This window comes from Perna viridis, chromosome 5 (assembly GCF_037379345.1).
Source record: "Perna viridis isolate PV_CMFRI_1.1 ecotype Kerala chromosome 5, ASM3737934v1, whole genome shotgun sequence".
NCBI classification, from domain to species: Eukaryota; Metazoa; Mollusca; class Bivalvia; order Mytilida; family Mytilidae; genus Perna; species Perna viridis.
This window is the reverse complement of record NC_142449.1, coordinates 21,444,967-21,471,153: the sequence shown is the minus strand read 5'-3', so window position 1 is coordinate 21,471,153 and position 26,187 is coordinate 21,444,967. Positions and strand designations below refer to the sequence as shown.

The 26,187-nt window shown below is 33.4% G+C and overlaps 2 protein-coding genes across 14 annotated transcripts; one reads left to right on the top strand and one right to left on the bottom strand.

Moving 5' to 3' along the window:
- Nucleotides 1–3,353: 3,353 nt before the first annotated feature.
- On the bottom strand, nt 3,354–11,436 carry LOC148616487 (uncharacterized). Of its 5 annotated transcripts, none has more exons than XM_088583555.1 (2): nt 11,300–11,436; nt 3,354–9,005 (listed from the first exon to the last, which is right to left on the bottom strand). In XM_088583555.1, the coding sequence occupies exon 2, from the start codon at nt 8,986–8,988 to the stop codon at nt 6,769–6,771; it is 2,220 nt and encodes a 739-aa protein (XP_088439681.1). In that variant the 5' UTR covers nt 8,989–9,005; nt 11,300–11,436; the 3' UTR covers nt 3,354–6,768. The 5 variants fall into 5 exon arrangements, with proteins under 5 accessions (XP_088439681.1, XP_088439685.1, XP_088439683.1 ...); XM_088583559.1 differs by lacking the exon at nt 11,300–11,436 and adding an exon at nt 11,128–11,218; XM_088583557.1 differs by lacking the exon at nt 11,300–11,436 and adding an exon at nt 11,039–11,132.
- Nucleotides 11,437–11,440: 4 nt separating this feature from the next.
- LOC148616486 (uncharacterized) lies at nt 11,441–20,104 on the top strand. 9 transcript variants are annotated; one of them, XM_088583569.1, is made up of 4 exons: nt 11,441–11,588; nt 13,401–13,470; nt 16,043–17,134; nt 17,752–20,104. In XM_088583569.1, exons 2-4 carry the CDS (start codon nt 13,422–13,424, stop codon nt 18,390–18,392), a joined length of 1,782 nt encoding a protein of 593 aa, XP_088439695.1. In that variant the 5' UTR covers nt 11,441–11,588; nt 13,401–13,421; the 3' UTR covers nt 18,393–20,104. The 9 variants fall into 9 exon arrangements, with proteins under 9 accessions (XP_088439695.1, XP_088439689.1, XP_088439693.1 ...); XM_088583563.1 differs by having other exon boundaries at nt 11,443–11,588; nt 13,401–13,587; XM_088583567.1 differs by lacking the exon at nt 11,441–11,588 and adding an exon at nt 11,618–11,707.
- Nucleotides 20,105–26,187: the final 6,083 nt, after the last annotated feature.

The following is a 26,187-nucleotide window of genomic DNA, read 5'->3' as shown; positions in this document are numbered from 1 at the left end:
CCTTTTTTACTTGGGTCTCCAATGCTTAGATCCCATGTCCGCTCGCCTGTAATGCCATCACATATTAAAGATGTGCATCTCCTATTTTGGCAATTTTGACATTCGTTTTTAAAGTGGCTAATGGATTAGCGTTTTCGTGTACTCAAATTTTGATTGACGGGACCTTAGTTTCGGAGACCAGGTATTCCCAAAAGACAATCGGCGAGTTCTGAAGATAGAATCACTTCACAACACTTAAGATAAAAATAAGCCAATTTAACATTCAGGTATATCATAAAAATTTAGCCCTAACAATCATATGATCATAACTTCAGGAGAACCTATGGAACATGTACTAGTTTTACTCATCAACCATCCGATGGATGAACTGGCCTTACGTACCCTTTTCTCCGAAAAGACTTATCAAAACTTCATGGAACTTTGTATGATCTGGAATTAGCGGACGAACCATTTCCTTTTTTTTAAAGACCAAAAAAGTAACAAAAACCGTCCAGGGTAACTTTATGATACGCTGTTTAATTTCGAAATTCGGGGAACATGGAATCATACTGGTGGCAATGAGAGAAACATTAATTACTATTTTAGAAAAAAAAACAGAGATGTCTAGGTTAAAAAATTAACCGGTCATTTTATTCAAAGCTATTATCACTTGTTTTTTTTTTTCTGTCCCTGCAACCCCCCTCTAATTAAATTTCTATTTTTTATCATTTCAAGATACTGGTTAACTGCTTAGTCTACATAAAACCGTAATTTTTTACCTTTCAATGGCTATAACCCTGGTCAGACTCCGACACAACAGATACTTTAACTATTAAAAGACCTTATCCTGGGCCTTATCATAAGGCTTATTTTATCATAGTTCAAATCTGCATTGGCTACTGAAATACTTCGCGGGGGCGCTGTTCGATGCAACCTAGATGGAGCGAATATGGACGTTATATTTAAGCTTGGTACAGTTCTGACTTCTGAGTGTGATTAAATGTTTGACACGGACAATGGAAGTGATGAAATAACTTAAGTAGCAGTCTTTATTAAAATCAGTCGGGTGATTCATGCAAGTCAAATCCCACGAAATTCAGTTGTAGTTGGTAAGAAAGTTACTGGTCACATAACCAGTCGTTGTTTTTCGTTTAGTTGTTGCGCTTTTGAGAAAAAAATCATATAGATTGTACATGAAACTGCAAGTTACCGCCTTTGATTTGGTTGGCAGATGAAAGTATGATTTTTCTGAAAAATACAGATCTGAATGCAGAAATGATTATCGTTATGTGATAGCATACTTAGCATACTAAATCAACAGGTTCAAATAATTCACAATGTCATGGCGATGGGTGGCAGTGGGTTTCTTTATCATAGTCCTAACACGGGAAATCCAAATTGTCCCAATTTTGGTGTGAATTAAGTCCGACAAGTGAAAATGTACAAAATATATAAATAAATCAAAAGAGAGCTACATTATTAGAAAAATTAAACTTTCATTAAAATGACAGGAAACATTTTCGAGTTATTGATCAAATATGGGAATTCCCCCTCCCAATTATGAATAAAGTCAAAATAACCTGATAACGGAAATAAGACATTTTAAGCAATTGAAATTAACAACATCGAATAAATAAGAAAATACGAAAATGAACAATCTACCAAGGTTTAACGAACATTTCTATAATACAAGCGTTTTTTTAAACTATAGTCCGCAAACTGAAAAGCATACATTTTTGTATGAACAAAGTTCCATTACTCCAAAAAGAAAATAATAAAATAAACAAAAACTGAAAGCTCACATCAATCGAAAGAAACAACTCACCAGTTTCACAAAAAATGGTGATAGCGTTCTTGAGTTATTGTGCGAAGTGAGAACGACGGCGGACGGACGGATATCGGTATGCAATAGCTGGATATCATTGAGATGGTTGTGGTTAAATACTGCACAATATGCCAATAGAGTCATCCACCACTAAAAACCATGCAACGAACAAACTTCTACAGGTCACTTCCATGATGGGAAAAACCAATACCAAAATGAAGTGAAACTATTCATATAAAAAGGACCTTATCTAAGCCAGTGGACTACAGGTCCCTGGACAGGCACATCAAGTGTGTGGCGGGGTTAAACATGTTTGTAAGCGCTCAACCCTCTCAAAAATAAAATGAACAAAAACGAATATCGTCTTTAACTTCGTTGTTCATATATGTTAAGAAGTGACTTTACCAATCTATGTTCTGTAAATAGACGTAGTGACCATATGTTGACGGATCAAAAACAAAATGGCATGATAACCTAAGGAAAATTCATTTGATTCTGTCAAGTAGTTAATTTGGAGGTGTTTGAATATCAGCAAAAGCATACCGAAGCATCAAAATAAAAGAACGATTCAGACATAAAATCCAAGCACACCACGACCATGGGTGAAAACAGTAACCGTAAGTCGGTAAACAGCAGTGGCTTACTGACTAACCGACACAAAGTCGGTAAACAGCAGTGGCTTACTGACTAACCGACACAAAGTAGGTAAACAGCAGTGGCTTACTGACTAACCGACACAAAGTAGGTAAACAGCAGAAGCTTACTGACTAACCGACACAAAGTAAGTAAACAGCAGTGGCTTACTCAGTCAGATGTGTGAAAAAGAGTGTTCAAGACTTTTTTGGTTCAATTCTTTTGGCAAGTGAGCTAATAATGCATTTCCTTAAGTGCATGTGGCCTAAAAATTTCACCTACTGCAATGATGTCATTGAACACCATTTTTACTGCAAAACAGTGCATTTTACCTAGAACTTTGACACATCCTAAATCAATAGGTAACTTCGTTAACTGGCAGTGGTAGAAATTGAAAATGTACAAAAGTTTTTAGAAGTTACACCTTCGACAGGAGTGCAAACAGAAAGATACATGTACTCCTTACCCCCCCCACCTTTTTCAAAAAGGCAGAGGACAACAACTACTACTAAATATGATAGGAATTCAATCAGGAGTTTCTGCATGAGGAGATGCAGTCAAAGACCTACTAACTATAGAGAAACCTTGAAAACAGACGAAGTAAATAAAACTGGTCCCATACATGTAACTACTCCAAAAATTGTTGAATCAAATTAGTCTTATATAACACACAACATATTCTACCAAATATGGAAGTAAACCTACATGTATCAGCCTTGTCAAAAGGTCTTCTAAGATTGAGAAAAGGTGAAAGTAATCAACATTTGTAATTGCTTCATAATACAGATGTATGTCAAATCAAAATGGCAGTAACAAAAAATAAAGGGTCTCTGAAAAGATGTGACAAAAGGATGACCATTTACTTAATGTCTATCCACTGTTTTGTGACCAAGGGCAAAAAAATGCATGTAGTACATATATTTATAACTTTAATCAAATTACAATAATAAATGCTTATTGACAAGTCATTTTAAAAATACATATACATTCCAGGAAAGGAAAATATGTCAGTACTCACATGTAACTATTAAAATAATTTTTACCACCATAGTTCTATTATGTGAAAACATTTTAGAATTTTTGTCAAGAAATTTTTTTTGGGGGGAAATTAAAAAAAGTTGTTAACAAGGGTGCCATGCAAAAATCGGGCAGTGTTTTTTTTTTAAAGAAAAAAATCATCCATTTCATATCATAAGTGCATCCTGTCTCAAAATTGAATGTTGGTTTTTGATTACCTGCAACTGTTTACGAGAAAAAAAATACATAGAAAGCATGGAAAAAGGGAGATAACTATTCATTTTTATGCAAAATTTGGTTGTTTTATTAGGGAATTTAAAAATAATTTTCTGAGCCAACCATGGCGGCATTAAAAAATTATTTAACTATTTGACATATGTATGGTACAAACATTACATTGGAATAAAAAATGCAGTGGTATAAAATCCACATCATAGGATCTGCCTAATTTTTACATGGACAGCCTCTCCAATTGATTAATCTAATTCTATTTTTATGATATTTTCATTCCAAAAAAAAATTGCTGAAAATTGAACCTTACCTGTAATTTATGGTACTTAACAAAAGTTTAAAAAAAAATCATTGATCTGTCTGGAAACTGTCAGGGGATGATTATAATCTATGGGATATAAAAATAAGAACTTAGTCAATTCAAATAAAATAGGAGGCTCCCAGGAGACTGAATCACTCACCTGGTGGAATTTTGCCTTTCAAAGGCAATAATTTAACAAGAAGTTGTCCAACAATTTTGACTCAAGAAGTCTTATCATAAGGATCATTTCAACAACTGAAAGTTTCTTTTAATCTATCATAGTTTTCAAGATATTGACTGAAAACTGTAAAAAAAGTAATTTTTCACCTTTCAAGGGCAAAAACTCTTACAAGGAGTTGTCTGACAACTTTTATCCCTGAAGACTTTTGTAGTCCTAATAACAAGGACCATTTCAGCAATATCAGAATTTACCTTAATCTCAAGGTTGTGGAGATATATGAGAAAAAACTTATATCTGAAACCTATGTTCTATTTTTAGTAACAGCCACCATGTTTTTTGTCAGATCGAAAATCCCCACTCCAGTTCTATGCAGGATACCCCAAGGAACATTAAATACCAAGTTTGGTTTCAATTGGTCAAGTAAAGTCAGAGGAGAAGATTTTTGAAAGAAATAACATTAAAAATAGCAAAATTTATTGAAAAAGGGCAATAACTCCAACATGGTTTAACAGATTAAAATCAAAATTTGACCAGATAGATCTCATCATGCTCAACACTTTCACACTATTAGAATTTTGCTTAACCTAACGGTTTTGGAGATATATGCAAAAAAACTTATGTCTAACCCCTATGTTCTATTTTTAGTAACAGCGGTCATATTTTTCAATGAATCAAAGATCCCCACACCAGTTCCATGCAGGATACCCCCAAAAACATTCATACCAAGTTTTGTTCTAGTTAGTCAAGTAGTTTCTGAGGAGAAGAGTTTTATATGATTGTTAACGACGAGAATGGGCGCCAAGTGAGCTAGAAATAGCTTTGTTTTTACATGCATTTCAGAATGATCTTGATCTACATATGATGATTCAATCTTAGTATGGATTTTTTTATTGATTAAAAGAAGGCATTGTGGACAGACAGTCAGGCATTAAAGTTATTCCTATACATTTAGTATATCCCCAATCAATTATCTGTATATGTACAATGAAAGGAAAGATAGAAAAATGTCCAATCATCATATTAAGTTGGGTCTGTCATCCCCCCCCCCAAAAAAAAAACAAAAAAAACAAGATAACATCTGACTAATAAGTTGCTGATCTAGACTCTAGGATAAATAATAATAATGAAAAGTAGCCAGTAATCTTCTACATAATTGTTCACAAGTGTACATACTTAAAACTTTAGGAAATAAAAAGAATACTTATAGTACAGTGTATTAAGGCCATCCTAAAAAAAAGTTTTGGATTCTATGACACTGGACAAGGTAGGTATTGATGGATAGTTTTGTATTTGCCGTAAGGCCAAAATTAACACAAATTTAAAAGATATGGAGTTAAAATTGAAAAAAAAACTCTGAGCTGATATAGGAAAAAAAGTTGTTTGAAATGTTTTTAATAGAACTTTATCACATCAATACATTAAAAATCTGAATATACATGTATGCAACTTTTTTATTTTCAACAAGAGGTTGCAGTATACAGAGGAAAAATTGCACCATATGTTTTCATGTTTTAAAACATATAGAAGCATGTTTAGGACCAATATTAAAATTAATGCATTGTACATGTTAAATCACATGGAAACAAAGTTTTTTTTCTAAATTATACAAAAAACAATTAATTTTTCATACATTAAGGAGGAAGACCCACAATTTAATATGATACACACATATCATTGATTTCAAGAGTTATGTCCCTTACCCTAGGTCTACCTCCTCAAGTCCTATGGAAGACATATAAATACCATTTGATTTTATTTACCTTTCTTTCATGAATTATTTGATAGTCCAAAACATGTTTTCATGGTGGTCATAACATATGAGAAGCATATGTTTTTCAGGTGTTTGTTTATTGTCGATTGCAATTTTACCTGTGTAAATGTACTTCTGAATTTAATGTCATACTAGAGATACACCCACTATTAAGTTTATTGAAGAGGAGCCCAATGACTTGCTGCCACTGTCAAATATGCAGCCCATCTAGTATGTATTACTAGTTGGCCTGGATGTTTGATAGTGTAAGCAGGTCCTAATGACTGCAGAGTAGGCCCTGAAAAACTGACAATTAATCAGTCGCTCTTATACTCACATATCGTACCAACTTCTGTGCTATATCTGAAGGTATTTAACCACGTCTAAGTAGAAAATGAGGAAATTTATCAGTATTCATCATGCTGTTTTCAGAAAGCCTGACAAACACATTATTGGAATTAATACAGCAAGAATTTTTTATCAAAAACCACTTAACTCATCATGTCAAAGCTGTGTTTGAAGTCTTAGCTAAAATTATTCTGTTAAATAAAAGCTGAGAAAAATACTACAAATGAAAAATGTTCATGTTAAAAATACATTCTGTCAGATGGAAAGTAGGGTACTGGCAAAACTCATTACTCCAAAGGCCACAGCTTGATGCAACCCCATACATGTAGTTAGGGAAAGAATGCCAGGACTGAGTAAAATACCGGTTTAAATTATCTTGAAATTTGACTTCTTATTAAATATTTGATACAGGACATGTTTATGACAGACAATACTGAATGTGGATATAGAACTTTTTGATATATATATGGAACATGGAGACACAAAAGTATTAAATCCTTGGGTTATCCTATAGTTACACAAGCTTCCTCCTGAATAGGTATATCTTCCTGTATAGGATGTATTGTTAATTCTTCAATCTGAGTGTCACTACCACCTTCTGAAGTGATTGTCTCTGGTACAACTCTGGATGATTTGATATTATCAGAGGAGTCACTTTCTACAAAAGTCAGCCCTTGGGCTTCTGATGGCTCCATTTTCACAGGTGTCCTTTCTACAGTGCCACGATCTTTAGCAACATTGGGATTTTCATGGCTCACCATGTGTGAATCTAAAATAGCTTTCCGACTGAAGCCAAGACCACACATATCACATCTAAATGCTTTTAGACCAGTGTGTGTTCTCTTGTGGGTGACTAAATTGACTTTCTGGCAGAATGTTTTGTCACAAAAGTCACATTTATATGGACGTTCCCCAGTGTGAATACGAATGTGCCGGTACAAGTCAGAAATTTTAGTGAATTTTCTGTTACAAATGTCACAACTTATATCTCCAGTGTGAACTTTAATATGGGCATTCAATCTAGCAGTGTTATCAAAGCCTTTAAAACACACTCCACACTTGTATGGTGATTCGTCCTTAACATGTATTTTCATGTGACGTCGTAGATTACCACTCTCATTGAAGCCTCTGGTACAAATTGGACATTTGAAAGGTTTTTCTCCAGTATGTATTCTACAGTGCATACGGACCTCATATTTGTGAGTAAAACCTTTGCCACAGTACCCACACTTGTATTCCTTCTCGTTGGTATGTGATTTTAAGTGGCGATGGCAGTTGCTCTTACTGTTGTACTCTTTACCACATACATTACACTTATAGACAAACTTTGACTTGTTATTCACCTGAATCTCAGTTTCGGCTTCTACCTCCATATGCATTTTTGCTGGGATATCATTGTCTGTATAAACCTCAGATAAATCTGGTTGAGGTGGTTCTGGCTCAGGCTCAGGCTCAATGATCATGGATTCATCAGCTTCAGTAGGAACATCAATAATGTCCAGTTCAATCACTGAAGCTTCCTCACTTGATAATATTAGTCCTGGAATAGCTTTGTGATTTTTTCGCTTCATGTCATCTGGAAGGTTCTCAAAAACTGCAATTTGGGCCAATTCAGAATGTGTCCTCAAATGAGCAGCTAAACTAACTTTTTGAAAGATCTTGCCACAATGGCCACACATGTAAATCTTCTCCTTAGCATGAGATTTAATATGGTTCTGCCAGTTGGGTTTGTTTTTGTACAATTTACCACATATATTGCATTTATAGAAGACCATTTGTGAATTCCCTCCTGCGTTTAATATGACAGTACTCTGATTCTGTGTTTTAATGTTATTTTGTATGATAGTTGTGCCATTTGGAAGTTGACGATTTACAGCAGTACCACCTTTGATATCATTTTTAGTCACTTGAGTAGCAACATCAAACAAGCCTTGTCTAGAAAATTTTGGATAACAAGTAATCTGAGTGGCTACATCACGAAATCTGGTTTCCTTGACAATAGACATCACAGCAGGTTGTTGTATATCCTTGACAACACCTTTTTCTGTTTCTATATTTTCCTCCTCTTGAATAGTCTGTTCCTCCTGTCCCTCCTCGTCAACAACATATAACTGGACAGTGCCATCTGGTAAAATTTCTGATCGTACATTTTTTAAATTTTCAATGGACATCCCATCAATGATAATTTCTTGGTTACTTGCATCACCCTGAGATATTGTGTCAATGGTTTGTACAGCAGAAGTGGTAAAACTTTGGTCATTAATGTTGTGAATTTCAGGAATTTGAACTAAAACAGAGTGTTCTGTACCCTGTTGGTCTTGAACTGAATACATATGTTCTTCATCAAATACTACAGTTTGTAGTGTTTCATCACCAGATACCTGATGGATGATCTCCTCTTCAGGCAATCCATCTTTCTTTATACTTTCTGAAGTTTTCCCTTGCTCTGCAAAAGTATTGGCAATTTGCAATAAATGAGGTTCCCCTTCTTGAGCACTGATGAAAGTATTTGCAATTTGAATCATTTGTTCTCCTGCTTGCACCTCATCTACACCATATTCTGCAAATTGAGAGTTTTGAGGGTCTGTAATTTCCATTACCATTTGACCATCCCTGGTGAAGATATTAACAGTTCCCTGTTGATCACCAACAGCCTCAACCCCATCAGGGTCTTGCAGTATCATCATGGATTCACCATCACCAGTGTCAACTAGTTCTGCCATATTAGCTGCTTATACAACTGAAAAGGAAGAATGGAAATATTTATACATATACATGTGTAAATATACAGAACTATGTGCACATGTGTGTACATGAAATATATACTTCATACAATTCATCCTCATACATATATGAATGAACACATATAGCAAAAACAGTACATAGAAAGACATCAATTGCTATTGAAGAAAGATCAACAGCAATGTACATGTGTGCATATACATGTGAATGACACATTTGAAATGATGATAATTATTTACTAATTTGGATGGCATAAGGTTATAGATATGGGCATAACAGTTCCTAAGAAATAACACAGAGGTTGCATGCTATGTTGTGCTAAAAATACCCCCTTGCAATCTGGGAAAGTGACACACTGAGGTGATTGATAAACAGGAAGTAGATAAGCTATGAAACCTGAAACACTGTAAAAGTCATCATGAAAAAGCAATATACCAAATATCTAAGCATTCCCTCAGGAAGGAAATGAGAAATCTGTTAAAAAAGTGCAACAGGTGGACAAACATGGTGACAAAATATTGACAAGCATCAGTGTAAATAAAAGGTCATATTTCTAATTTATATATGTATCACTTCACAGAATTTTTGGGTTTTTTTTGTATTTACATTGTACTTGGCTTCTTTTACAGTGATGTAATTTAAGAGGAAATACTTGCTCAATGCAAGTTAAAATTCAATTTTGCTAGCACAAATTATTTCCACTTGCTCAAATTTGCAAGTGGAATTCTATATGTATTACAGGTAAAGTCCAGAAATGACTTAAGAAACTTAAATTTCGCGAGAGTAAATTTTCAATACTTGCTACATTTAGCTAGTAAACAAATTTCTGAAATTCAATCCATTTTATGAGTCATGAATGTATGACATAAAAAGAAGTCATGACAGAACTAGTGGCTCAAGAGAGCCTGAATCGCTCACTTGGTTGACCATTTGCTTATTTGAAAAACTTAAGGAATGAGACAGATCAACTTAAAATCAACTGAATTGTCAAATGCAGGAAATGCTTTTAATAGCATTTCTATTACCTGCACAAAATTTTGCTAAAGGCAACAATTTTTATATTATTTTAAAAATACTGTCTTTCAACCCCTATGTTCCATTTTAGTATAGGCAGCCATATCTATTCACAGATTAAAAATCACAACAGTCATTTTTAGCACAATACACTGATGAACAAATATGCCTATTTTCATTAAATGATCTTAAATGGTTTTAGTGAAGCTTTTCAAAGTTGTGCATGCGAAAAAAAAACAAAAAAAACCACAAAAACTCCTGCATCAGCTGACGAATGGTTTTGAAAATTTTGGCATGGTGAACAATATTACCCCAACAGAACTTTGCTATGGTTTTTGGGTTATTTGCAAAACCAGCCTTTTGTTTTTTGTTTTTTTTTTAGTAATGAATGTTCATTTTGTCTCGGATACCTTAAGAAACAAAATAAAACCAACTTTCATTGAATTCTGTGCATTGTTTTTCGAGAAGCAGATTTCAAAGTTGTGCATGCGAAAAATGCCAAAAAAAAACTGTTTCAGGGGTCGTAACTCCAACATCAGTTGATGAATCACTTACAAAAATTTTGGCATAAGTGATGGATAAGCTCACATGACCTTTGACTAGGTGAGCTAACAAGTATAGTAACGTCAGCGCTGGTTCATACATTTTGACAATAAAAACTTTGCAATATTTACACCCTTTTTGAATAATGCATATACAATGACAATGTACTGGCTACTGGTACATCATTACTGTACACATTGAACTACCTGTATATTATATATTTCCCGACATACTACAAATGAGCAATTCAGTTACAAAATTAGTTTGTTTTTTTTTTTTGTTGCATTAGAATAGGAATCATGGTGTTGCACGCACTTACTTTATATTTTTTTACCTTGCTATAAATCATTAAATAAAGGCTGGTGTATAATAAATGCTATACACCTTAATATTTGATTGCATTTCAAACTTTCAAACTGGTAGCAGTGCTCAGTAAGTACTGTAATATCGAATTCCCAAAACATATACACGTACTGATTATTGAATAATTTCATTACAACAGGCTAACGACAGTTCAGATAAATCGAAAGTAGAACTAAAGGGTACCAAAGCGCACGCTGTACCTAATAATCAACCTGATGCTTGAATGCCAACAATTTCAATGGAAGTAAAGCTTCCGCGTGACAATCTTCTGGAGGTTTGAATGCCGCGACTATTTTCAAGGTCACGTGCAATACACGTGGATAGAGCTCGTTTAAAGTGCAAGAAAGTGCGAAATCATATAAGTTGTCTTACTTATAATAATCAAAACTCTAAACTGTTATAATTTTGGAAACATGTCTGCCGTCGAATGACTTCAACCGCGTTGTCACATAGAGTACGCCCTCTACCATCTAAGGGAAATAATTTGGGGACCGATAAAGGGTAACTTTTAAACTAAGTAACCATAATACCGTCGTTTATTTAATTGTTTAAGAAGTAAAAAAAAACCTTTAAAGATATGATACGAATATTTAAAGAAATACTGCTCCAGTTTTGTGAAATGATGAACAAAATTAATGAAGAACTTGCAGATTGTATGCAGGTAAGAATTGCATTGCAATCTCCCAGTTAATTCCCTTTCCTGAACATTTTTATCTCAAACTGAAGACGCCATTTATTTTATATGACGTTAGGAAAAAGTATCCTACGATATTGTATTTGGTTAGTAAACACAAATCTGTTTGTTAGTTTTCTAGAGTTTTATGGTAGGCGTGGCAAATTATGCAAGCTTTTTTGGGAACCTTGTTGATGGATTTTCATTTGAAAGCTTGGCAGTAATAAGAAAAACTAAAATTCAAGCATCGACTTGATATCACGGGTAGATCGAGCGTTTAATGTGAGACATAAAACCTTTTTTCTCTACTTTCACTTTGTTGGTATAAGTTTATGTGACACTGACAGTTCCAGCTCTGCCTGGTAAACAGTGACATTATGTATGTTCTGCCATAACTTTCAGGCTACCTCACAGTTTGCAACATTGCATTTACATGTTTAGACTATAGTTATAAATTATCACTAATTTGTATAACTGCAAATTGGCATTTAGTTTCTTTAGATACAAAAAATAAAAAAATACCAATCATGTACATTGTATATTGAAAATTTGTATTTAGAAGCAAAAAACAAAACAAAGATTATTAAATGTCTCAGAAGGTGATGACTCCATTGATACATGGAAGATAATGTAAGCTGAGAAGAGTCTGAAAATTCCCAACGATGTTAGAACTGTCAAATTTGCAAAGTGAACTTTTTTCGTTCCCTTCCTTTGACTCAAATTGGTACCACTGACATCTATGGCAACACCACCTGCAAGAAGTCCAGCGCCCTTGACCACTCGGATCTATTCTTTCAGTTGCTGAAATGATCCTAATTATAAGGCTTACAAAAGTCTGCAGTGATCAAAGTTGTTGGATGACTTAGTCATTGCCCTTGAAAGCTGGGAAATGATGTTTTAGCAGTTTTCAGTCAATATCTTGAAAACTATAATAAATAGAAAGAAACTTTCAATTGATGTATTGATCCTCATGATAAGTCCTACCAAAGTCTTTTTTTGAGTCAAAATTGTCAGTTACAAAATGCATTGCCCTTGAAAGGAAGAAAATTAACCAGGTGAGCAATTCTGGCTCCATGGAGCCTCTTGTTTTGCGATATCTGAAATGTGATTGAAAATGGCAGGCAAAAATTATCAAAATAATTCCAATCAAAAAACATTTTCTAAATCAGACCAACAATAAAAAGAGTAGAATTGTTGGACTCAATTTTGTACCCCTGAACTCCAAATCAGTTTTAAAATAAGCCTACCCTATAAAAAAAAATTTCAAACCAAATTTCCAAAGGAACAGATTGATATCTGAATCATAAAAATCAGATCAACAATAAGCCTTTCGTATCAGTTCTAATGATAAACCCATGTCCTCCCCTTTTAGCTCCTTGTTTCCAAAAGGGATAATGCAAAAACCTCCAAAAACTATAGGGCTCTCTGCAATGTCCTTAGGAGTAATTTGTTAAAATCGCAGAAAGATCCAATAAGTTTTACTCAAGTTATCATAAACTGAAGTTAACAGACACCAATTATAACTTCATTGGTACATTAGGAAACCTTAAGGGAAATTAAGAAACATATTAATACATTGCACTTAAGATAACCATATAGCTGATACCCTTTCACAATGCTGGCTATAAATTGAAATATATGAACAGACCTGATTTTCCTTCCCGCTAAAGTTGAATACCATAGTTTATCTATAGGAATCTTTTACTGCATAATTGCTTCCCCTTGCCAATTTTCATTAGTTGACCCCATAAAAATTAGATCTGTGTTAATTGAAATATGTTACCATTTTATATTAAACAGATCAGATAACAATCTTTCAAGATGAACCAAGAAATAATCATTGATGGAGTTCCAGTCAAGATTCCAGCTGGTAATTACCGAACAGAGTATCTGTCTGATGGAACTGTCCAAATTGTTGTTTACTCAGCTGTAGATACAGGATCAGAGGGGGAATTTAAATGGAAGGGAAAATTCTGCAGAACTATTGGTATACACACACACACACATGTACTTGCACTTTTGTAATTCGGGTTACCCTTGTGATGATAGTACACTGCTATGAATATCTTTTCAAGTATATTGTACAGTAGAACCTGGGGACATACACATAATGAACATCAAACTTCTGGTTGTAAACATCAAAACAAAACATCAGGTACAAATTAATTTTTTTTATGGTCATAAAAAAACCCCCAAAAAAAACCAGTTAAAATTGATGAATTCTGATATAATTCACCAGTTATTGGCCTCATTTGACTGGTGGTCGTTCAGTACAGTGTCATTTTATGATAAGATGTGATAGTGCATTGGCAAACCAGTGTGGTAGGTGATTGTTCAATAGACAAGTTGCTCAAGTCAGGTTTTAGTGTACATTGTAATTGAATACACTAGCATTGAGTCTAGTGTCATTGATTACAAATATTATTTTTGATGTGACAACTGTTAAGAGCAGGGTATTTTTTTTTTTACATTAAGTGAAGTACATGTATAAGAAAAAAAGACACCTAAAAGTGAAATTCATTTTAAGTAATGTGAATTCTGACAGCTTATTTTTAATTGTATTACAACTATAGCCAATGATAAATAAAATATATTGTGTTTATGTGTGTTTATGGGTCAGATAATCATCTTTGAAATTTTTAAATGATTATAGGATGTATATTTGAAAAGTGTGAATAAGCAAAATATGATCATGAGTTCAGAAGAATGCCAAGATTTTAGGAGTCACAGAACTTTTATCTACAAATGCTGTTGGTTCAGTGATTATACTTTGGTTATTTGTGGTAAATGATTTATTATCCTGTTTATTATGATGAAGGTGAAACCTTTTAACGCTCCCAAAAAAAACATTGATTAAAAACAACTTTGATAATGTCAGTTCTGATTTGATATTTTGTACTTATAACCTTCAAGTATGGCAAATTTGTCCTAAAGCAGTATACTGATTGTTGTGGTTAGATATGTCTATTGGGCGAAATGTCCGGCATTCATAAGGAATTATTGGTTGTCATGGTCTGAAATGTCTGGGTCGAATTGTCCGGCACTGGTTAACATTATGGTTCTTATATTTGCGAAACGTCTTCAAAGATTTCTTTTGTTGCATTTAGTTTTGCTTTATTCTGTTCCATTTTGTATAGTTAAATTATGTTTTTATAACGATTTGATTCATTTTATTGAATTTATTCGTTTTGATTCTTTCTTTTATCGATTATTTTCGTTTCGTTTTGGTTCGATTTTGTTTCGCAATTTTTATGACCTGAGAATTATGGGTAATATTGATTACGTAATTTTCGTAAACATCTGGATGCCATACTGCAGACTATAATGCCAACCCTATCTTTGAAAATCTATGATTCGATTTGTATTTAATTATCGAAACTAGCAAATATTTTCTGAGACTGGTTTGGCTCTCAATCACACATTTACAAGAATACGCAAATGAAGCTGCCATTAATTATGCTGTTTTTCAGCTCCTGAAAAACCGGATATTGATGCTTTTTCTTGCCACAAGTATACAGAACCAAGTTGATAATACAACTATAAACGCTCCCTTCTGGAGCATATTATATAGGTTTTATCAATAATTTATTGTTATTTTCAAATAATTTTAAATTTTGTGATAGGCAGATTGATAGTCCAAATCAGCAATGACTTCAAATAGTTATATCACAAGAGAAATGTGTTGTGATGTTTTTGCGGGAGAAGTGATTTATCCAATTTTTTTAAACAGGGAACATTAAATAGTTCACTGCTATCTACTTGTACATGATAAACAAATTGATAACATTAAAGAGAATTTTCCTATAGACCATCCCACCTTTTGTACAATATGCCATTATACTACAGGAGTTCAAATTAAAACTGGCCTAATGTTGGTGACCTTTAATTTTCATGACTTTTCAGCCTTGAAAGTAAACTTGAAGTCCTGTATTTATTGGACCAAATGAAGTTCTTCTTTGTTTTTATGGAGTTTCATAAACTAGAAAACGATGCTGTCCACACAGCTTCGATCATTGAGAGCTATTTCTGGACTGAAGTGCATGTATACTATTTCTTACTGGAAATAACTGGTGATACAATGGGGTTTGCTTAGTCAGCATTACATTAGATATCTGACAAGTGTAGTTCAGTCCTATCAGGGACTGAATTTCATCTTTTTTTCCACTAGCTAAATTTAGCAAGTACTGAAAATTTACACTCGCTAAATTTAAGTTTTTTGGGTTATTTCTGGGCTTTATATACATATAAAATGTAGAATTCCACTGACAAATTTTAGCAAGTGCAAATAATTTCTACTAGCAAAACTGAATTTCAAGTTGCATTTAGCGAGTATTTCCCCTGAAATTCGATCACTGCTCATATTGTTTACACATATAATACCTTAATCCAGATTTCTCTATATTGTAAAGACCCTTATCTTTACTACAGCTGTTTTATTGTAGGTATACAGAATACAACAGTACCACACCACAATAGCTATGACTTTTCAGACAGTGGTATTCAGACTGATTTTCAAATGGAGGAAGATGAGGATGAAACAGCTACAGCTGTTCAAAATGTTGAAGATTCAGATGAAAAGATTGAAGAGTTAATCCAAGATGAAGAAAATCAAGAAAATTTAGGTCGAGGAAAAAGGAAAAGAGGTAGACCTATTTCATCCAAGCCAATGAAACAGAGAATGACATTCTCAAATGCCAGTGTCATTCAAAATATCCAAGATGATGAGTCTGAACAGAAAGACTCAACTGTTCATAAGTGTGGATTGTGTGGAATCACATACAAACGGCGAGCAAACTGGCAAAATCATCTGAAAACACATGCTAAAGAAAAAATCTATATGTGTGGTTATTGTGGCAACTTGTTTCAGAAAGCAAACTTTCTCCAACATTTAAAAACACATGATAATGAACAAGATGAGGAGAAATTAAGGCCTGGTGTTGAGACAAATATACGTCAACCAGCTCGACAGACACCTTCCCAAACACCAGCAAGTCAGCAATTAGCACAGTCACAACCATCTCAACTACCAGAATCAGAAATGCCAAAAGCAGTGGAAGAGATAGCGGCTGAACTACAGCCATCAATTCCTGAACAATCTCAACCACCCCAACAGACAATAGAGGAAACAGAAACTGCTGATGGGGAGAAGCAGTTTACAGTTAAAACTCAACAGGTCACGCTTGCAAATCAGCAAGTTGCTACTCTGATAGACCTTGGTAATCTTGGCGATGTTTCTATTGATGCAGATGGCAATATTAACTATGTTGACAAAACTAAAGACTTAAATCAAACAAGCATGCAATCTGAAGAAACACTGGTTATCAATGATGACCCAGATTATAACCCCAATGATGAGGCAGATGAAACCAAGTACATTTATAAATGTAATGTATGTGGGAAGGAATATAACAGCAAGAGTAACTGCCATCGTCACTTGAAGACCCATACACATGCCAAAGTATATAAGTGTAATGATTGTGACAAGACATATATGCATCGATATGAACTTAAAATGCACAGGAGGGTGCATACAGGTAAATGTTATACTTAAAACTCATATGTACTTACATGGTTTATTTGTATACAAGGTAATTTTTTTTAACAAATTAAAATGCCAGTTTAAATCTTGATATGTCTTAAAAAAGTGCTATATTTATTATAATAAAAACCTCACAAATCAATCAATCATTATATTCCTCAGTGTAGTCAACTGTATGATACACAGCTTCTATTTATGAAGAATTTTGATTTAATTTTTAATGTGTTATGTTGAATTTATATGACTTGCTGTAAATATGTTGAAGGAAACTGTACCTTTTAATTAATAATCAACAGTAGAATAAGTAACATAAACCCACAGCTGACTACGTACAAAGTGTTGTCATTCATGGGTTTCCCATGGTGACATAGTAAATATGAAAAAAAGTGTTCTTTTAGTTATGGCTGTCTTATCGAAAATGGCATTGGCTAACAAAATTTTCATGTTTAAAATTACACCATATTCCTATTATTTTATGAAGGTGAGTAAATTTTATGATGAGATCACCATAACAACCTCTGAAAAGATGTTAGTGCATGTATTGTATTAAAAATTGTATACATTTATTAAAATAAAAATTTGAAACTTTTTAAATGTAATATTTCTTTGCAGGGGAAAAACCATACAAATGCCCTATATGTAGCAGAGCCTTTAATGAGAGTGGTAATATGCGTAGACACATGAAGATTCATGCTGGTGATGATACGCCCTACAAATGTGGGGTTTGTTTCAAGGGCTTTACTGACATGTACAGGTTACACATACATCTGAAAGTTCACAGTGGAAAGATTACTTGCGATACCTGTGGTAAAAGTTTTGGTAAAATCTCAGACTTGTATCGTCATATAAGAATTCATACTGGTGACAAGCCATACAAATGTGACATATGCAAGAAAGCGTTTGCTCAGAAAGCCAATTTACAATCACACTACAGAACACACACTGGGAAGACCCCTTACCGTTGTGACCTTTGTAACTTTGGTTTCAGTAGGAAGCAGATTTTAGACAATCACATGAAAGGTCATGATGAGGAAGAATTAGAAGAATACAGAAAGCAGCAAGCTGAAAAAAATGGAGAAAAGATAGGAGAAGAGGTAGTTCATGTTCAGAATGTAATGGATGCTGCAGCGGATAATCAGGAAGGGCTGATAGAAGTACCAGAAGACGCTCAGGAAGTAGAAACTGGACTCTCACAAGAAGAACTCGCTCAGCTTGTTGCAGCTTCAGTTGTAGAGATTCAACACAATGAGTAATTTTGAAATGATTTGAATTATATGTTCATTCAATCAATATTAGCCATAGTTATTACATGGTCTTTTTTGTTAGAAGTTTCTGATTTGTTGTATTTTTTTTACAACATTCCAACCTCACATTCTAACACATGATGTTTTTTTTTCCAAACTTTTTGAGGTATGATTTTTTATAAGGCTTGCACTATTCTCCTTAGGCCATGACAGGACAGTCCTTCACGGTACTTTAACTTTTAAGACTGTGCTGTCTGAACTAAATTGAGTTACATGTAGCATTCACTGTAAGTATTTAGCTATGATTTGAACTGTTATTTCAAATTCAATAATAGAATGCTTAGCATCATTTTTTTTTATAATACGGAAACTATTCACTGGCAGAAAGTACATGTAAATTTAAATTTATATTCAAACATCATGTTGCTTATACTAATTTTTGTAATATTTATTTTTTTCAATTTTAATGATATTCTATGATTTACACTCATATTAAACTTCACTATACTAAGGTATATGTATTTGTTCTTATTTATATATTAACTTGTTTGCATTTTCCAATTTAGATCTTGAGTATATGGTTCTAATGCTGCTTGTGCGAGTTTACTCCTTGACACACAAGTACAGCATACTGAAATTTGTAATGTTAATTTGAGTGGTATTTTGTATTAACAAGACTAAAGTTATGACATTTTTTTCTGCACTTTTCTGAATCTGTATCACAATGGTATTTCTTCTATGTATTTTTGCTGTAGTTTTTTTTCATGTCTTGTTGATTTAATCAAATTTGGTCTGTCACAAACATTCCTAGATAGGTTAAAATTTAAATGTTAATGTCATCATAGTTGACATATTTGAATTTGACTTAAGACTCTGGTATTTAAGAGATAAACCATGTACAAACTGGCAGATCCTATGATATGGGTGGCACAGAGAATATTCTATCCCACCATTTTTTTTTGTTCCAATTTATTGTTTGACTCATTAACAGGGAATTTTCTGTATTAAAAATGGATGAGTCAGAATATACATGTATGTTCAAAATTCTCTAATAAATTAACTAAATTCTTCGGAGAACAAAGAGTTACAATTATTATAAAATTTGTAGTGCTTTCTATGTAATTAGTTTCATTCTTACCAAATTACAAGTATTACTTTTTTTTTGGAAGACATGATCACTAATGGATGTTTGTAAGTGTAAGTGTTAGTAAGAATCAGGCAAAATGGGAAAAATCAGAAGCATGCATTCAAAGCCCACTCGATGATACTTTCTCTATTTGAAAAGACCACTATTTGATCTCTGCATGGCTGGCTTTACACAGAAATTTTTCAATAGGACAGAAATATCTGCCCTTGAAATGTTCATTTTGAGTGCATTTCAATGAAATTGCAACTCATTTGTCCAGCATGATATGGGAAATCGTGTCTGTTTTTCTTGATTATGATGGTACAGATAGTCAAATTACACCATCAAAATGATTTTTTTTATACCATGTCTCACCTACTGCCTGATTCTTACAGGGACTGACACTTTAAAACATAATTTGGCATGTGACACCTTTTGCCTTGGTCTTCTCTAGACACCCTCTTAAATACTTCAGATACCAACATTGATTTGTATTGAAAGCAGTGCCAGTTTATTTTGAATTGCTGTAATATTTATTATTAGTAGTTTTGAAGCCAGCATATATTTTAAATCCAATAAAATGTTAAAAAAATTATTACTATAATTATAATTTTTGCAAATAATTGGAACCATTATCCTATTGTTGGATATTGCACATATTCAACCACTCATGTAATTGTTTTGTTTGTCCAATTGTCCATTTGTTTTAAGAAACATCTAGTAAGGATCTTGTACATTTTTGGCATTTTCTTTTGACATGGTTAGTTATATTTCATCATATTTTGAGTTCTGCTTGAGCTCAATTTCCTTTGTGTGTTAAAATATCATTTTAATTATGAAAAAATTGGTTCTAATTTCACAGCTTTTGACTGAACTTTCCTACTTATAGTTCTGCTGGACCACGTTATATGCAACCTCTCATTATTTATGCCTAATTGGCAGGGCCATTGAAAGTCAAATTTGCCAATTAAAGTGAAAGAATTTAGAATTTTAAAAAATGGCCAATTAAAATCTTGAAATATTTGTAAAAAAATTGCTAAAAATAGGTGATTTGAAAACAAATCTTTCTCAACCAATGCTAAGTATTTGTGAAAGGCTTCTTATTAAATATGGAAGATAACTCATCATTCCAAGATGCATAGGTCTCACTTACCACTTCAGGATCAAATGGCCACCCTCTATGGAGTACCAAAAACACATCGAACCCAGACTTATGCATTGTAAGTGCATTGTGTGAATTCTGATTAAAAGTAGTCAAAACAAAGCTTAGAATGTGTACTTTAAAATCATGTAAAAGTGAATGAGTATTGTTTACAAGTGTGAGTAATTTGCCTTCTTGCTGTCAGTTAGCAGAAATGGTGAAAATGTGGATTTTCAGAATTATTTATTTAAGTAAATTTTGTGAAGGATTTCTACAATTATTGTACCATTAGCATATTGATTTTGAAAGCCTTATTCTCCAAGCTTTGCAATGGTGTGCAACTTGAATATGTCATTTGTCCTGGGAATTCACAGTGAAACTTTGAAAATTACTTTTTTAACATGTAAAGTAATGGAAACATCATAAGTGTTTAGTGAGACCCTACCCTGAACAGTTCAGGCAAGAATGAAAACCTTTATATAAATGCTTGATACAGCTCTGAATTTCACCTGGGGTTAACATATTTTACAGATATATATTTGATCAGTGATCTTAGTGGCTCCTTTTTTTGGTTTTGGTCCCTTATTCTTGTATGGTTTGAGATACAACCCCTTATATTAATCAGTATCTTTCTTTGGGGGTATGGCACCTTATGATTGATTTTCAAAGAGATTCATTCACTTTCAAGTTATGATTTCGACATACTATATTTGCCCCTACTTCCAAAATAGTCATAACCTCTAAAATCAATCCCAGCATTCTTTTTTTGGTGATATATCATATTGTGGTTCAATTTCAATCTCTGAGTCAATTTGTTGACTGGATTCTTGTTGTTTCTTATACCTTTTTAGGACCTCATGCTTTAACAGTTCCAGTAATTACACACTCCCAAAATCAATCTCAGTTATCCTTTTGTGGTATGGCACCTTGTACAATTTTTAAGAGATGTATAGTCAGGTTTTTTGAATAATGAAAATGCTTGTTTCTTGAACCCTTTGTGGTCCCTATTTCCTAAACAGTTAAAGTCGCAACCCCAAAATCAATGCCAGCCTTCTTTTTGTGGTATTGCATATTGTAGTATAGTTTGACAAGTACAAGACTTAGATTTAACTCACAAAATAGTTGAAAATGCTCAATAACCCACTTAGAAAATTATTATAGGCTAAGGGGTAATGTTAAGGACCCTGTGTTTATAACTTATGTGGTTTTTGGTAGGATGACCTGTTCACAAAAATGTTACAAAAACTTATAGGGTAATCAAGGTGTTTTATGTCTGATAGCTTTAGTATCAGAGCCTGTTGTCACACTATGGAACAAGGAAATTTTGAAACTCTTAATATATTTCTGGGGCGATGACATTTCTTCAGATCTTATCCAGTCTCATTGTAATATTATATGTACAAATAATGGTACGTTTATTTAAAGATAACCAGTGTATATCAAAGTAAATTTTTAGCTCACCTCACCAAAGGCCATGTGAGCTATTGCCATCACTTGGCGTCTGTCGTCGTCGTCCGTCATCGTCGTTAACAATTATACGAAACTCTTCTCCTCTGAAACTACTTGACTAATTATAACCAAACTTGGTATGAATGTTCCTTGGGGTATCCTTCATAGAGCTGATGTGGAGATTTTTGATTCGTCAAAAAATATGGCAGCCGTTACTAAAAATAGAACTTAAGGGTCAGACAGTGGTTTTTCATATATCTCCTAAACTGTTAGGTTTAGCTGAATTCTGATGTGTATAAAAGTGTTCAGCATGATGAGATCTATCTCTGGTCAAATTTTTGTTTTAATCTGTTAAAAACATTTTATGAGTTTTTATGTTTTTCTTTTTTTACATTTTATGAAAGCTTGTGGTATTGTGAGCCTAATAAGACCAAAACTATCAAAATTAGACAGGACTACAAAGAAATGGTCATTTTTATGTCATGCCCCTCAGTGATATTTCCCCTAAATTACTAAAAAATTACAATTTTAACTAACTTGTCACACCAAATTGATACCTATGATAATTCAAGAAGTTGTAATAGTAAATATCATTTATCATTATGAAAAGAGAACAGAATTCAACTATTTATATCATACCTATTTCATTATTGTGTGATTCTAAGTCTGTGCTGTGTGACTGTTTGAGTACTGTGAATATCCCAATCAGTGATGTTGTGTATTTCATGGATGACGTCAAGTTATGAGTTACTGTTACTGATAAAAAGCTTGTTGCTATGTTTTTTTTTAAAATACCTTGCACAATGCACCGCTTAAAATATAGCCAGATTACCAATATCACTATACTGATTTTATGGGAAAATGGAAATAATGACCAGGAAAGGCAATTTTCCTCAAATTATGCATTTCTCTGAAATATGCCATAATTTAATTTATGGTCTTGCTAACCACTTCTAATGTTTCCATTACTTTACATGTTAAAAAAGTAATTTTCAAAGTCTCACTGTGAATTCCCAGGACAAATGACATCTTAAAGTTGCATACTGTTGCGAAGCTTGGAAAGTAAGGCTTCCAAAATCATTATGCTAATGGTACGATGATAGTAGAAATTCTTCACAAAATTTACTTGAATAAATAATACTGAAAATCCACATTTTTACCTGTTCTGCTAATTGACAGCATGGAGGTAAATTACTCACACATGTAAACAATATTCATACACTTTTGTAATTAATTACATATATGATTTTAAAGTACACATGCTTAGCTTTATTTTGACTACTTTTAATCATAATACACACAAATAATGCACTTACAATGCATATGTCTAGGTTCAGTGTGTTTTTGGTACTACATAAGGGGGTGGCCATTTGATCCGTAAGTGGTTAGTGAGACCTTAGCCATGTTGTAGTTATTACCCTTTTTCAACGATTTTTGCTATTTTTAATGTTATTTCTTTCCAAAATCTTTTCCTCTGACACTACTTGACCAATTGAAACCAAACTTGGTATGAATGTTCCTTGGGGTATACTGTGTAGAACTGATGTGGGGATTTTTGATTCGTCAAAAAACATGGCCGCCATTACTAAAAATAGAACATAAGGGTCGGACAGTAGTTTTTCACATATATCTCCTAAACTGTTAGGTTTATCCAAATTCTTTCAATAGCTGAAATGATCCATATTATTAGGACTACAAAAGTCTTCAGACTTCTTGTAAGAGTTATTGCCTTTGAAAGGGGAAAAATGACTTTTTTTTTAAATAGTTTTCAGTCAATATCTTGAAAACTATGATAGATTAAAAGAAACTTTCAATTGTTGAAAAGATTGTGTGATAGTTCTACCAAAGACTTCTTTAGTCAAAATTGTTGGACAACTTCTTGTTAAATTTATTGTCTTTGAAAGGCAAAATTCAAGAAGGTGAGTGATTTAGGCTCCTGGGAGCCTCTTGTTTTTAAATTCAAATAGTTGCTAGTAACTTCACTCTCTTATCACTAACCTTGTTGTTTAGCTAGATCCTTTAATCTCAGTTTCTGCTATATAGATGACATATTATCATTAAACAACCCTAATTTTGGGATTTGATACATCGCATCTACCTCAAAGAACTTGAGATAAAGGATACTACAGACACTATGAAGTCAACCTCATATCTTGACCTACACTTAGAAATCGATGGTAAAGGAAAACTATTGACCAAACTTTACGACAAACCTGATGACTTTTCATTCAAAATTGTCAACTTTCCTTTCATCTGTGGCAACTTCCCTTCAGCACCTGCATATGGAGTGTTCCTATCACAACTCATACATTATGCCAGAGCTTGCTGAGACTACACAGACTTTTTGTATCACACTAGAATTCTAACAAATAGGCTTCTGGAGCAGGGTTATGTTGAAGATTGAAGACATCACTACAAAAATTTTATGGTCGTCATCATGAATTCATGGATAGTGTATCCATCTGCGCTATCAGAACTTATTTGTTCAAAGTGTCATAGTTTTCCTTTCCTCTTTCGTCTACCCCGGATTTGACTTTTTATGAGCGACTCAGCGGGTGTTTCTAGAAAAGCAGAGGATGCTTTTTCTACTGGTGCACCTGGTCCATGCTCCTAGTTTTTAATGGAGTCTGAGTTGCTTATTTGCTATTGTTACTTTGTATGTATGATTTTAGTTACTTTATGTTCTTTGTTGTGTATGTCTGTTTTCCATGTCTGGTCTTTGTCCCTGGATTACATTTTGATTACCGCTACAACCTTGGTTCCCTTGATTTCTCTTGTGACAAGTGTAAGCTGTTTAAAAAACAGCTGTTGAGTATGGTAAACTGTTGTTGTTTTATTTATCTTAACATATGTACACACAGTTTAATTAATGTCAGTGCCTAAATACATGCATATCTACAAATGCCGGCAGGTGATCTTTAAATATTGTGGCCATATGTTTGAACCACACTTTTGCTGTCTTGAAAATTACATAGATACACAAGTGCAAAGATACATCTTATTAATAAGAATGATACAACTTTGGCCACAACAGTTGGCCATATTTCTTCAAATTCTGTGCTAGTTTTATTCAATTCAATAGTAATGATACTTGCTGCACTGATTAATTTTGCTCTGGAAATCAATATGAATTTAGTTGAAAAATGAATTACTTAATGAAGATCCCAGGTTGTTCAAATTTTCCTGCATATTTTTTCTTAACAGACTGAAAACCCCTATAGATTTTCCAAGTGTTCGTGCATTGTCGAAAATGACCCCTGTTGTTTCAATTGTCCTGTGTTAAAAATTATGTATAAAAGCCTCCAATCAACAAAATGAAATTAAGATTCAAAAGTTCGAACATTTTTTTTATTAAATATTCTTACACAAAGGAACTAATTCATGTTTGCGCTCCTGTGCAAAAGTTTCTCCCACCTTCTTTCATTGTAAAATGTTTGAATCAATGTTCAGTTTTGTCCCACTTATGACAATATGCATGGTCTTGATCTAAACACAACATGATATTGGATACTGTTGTTTCAAATTTACATCACCAAATTCTAACATGGGATAGATGATGACAAATTCATTTTCTCAAGATTTAAACTACAGTATGTAAAATCTAAGCTGTTTGACAAAATCATGAAAATGTAGGCCTAGATGTTTGTAGTTTGCAGCTTCTTGAAGATTGTGCTTTAGACCATATTTCATAAAGATACTTTTGATCTAGGAAATCACTGGATATCATGCAACCACCAGTAAAAAATAACCTGTTGGCATCCTCTGTAGAAAAACATTCTGTCAACATTCACATATATAAGTTATTGAAACCCATGGATGTTCAGTCTATTTAATAAGAAACTTCTTTTTATGAGCCTTATCAATATGCCTTTGTGCGGATTAGTTTTCTTTCTGAGTTAATCAGATTCTCTGTTTTCTTTTTTCGGATCTGACTTAAAAATAAGTTAACTTTATACATTCATACATCACAATGGTAATTTTCATATAATGGCATTGTTACTGGACACAAAGAAATGAATGCTTGGGGCAAAGGTGACACTATGACAAGTTGTATCATTTCTAGCTGGTACAATACTAGCATTTTGCAT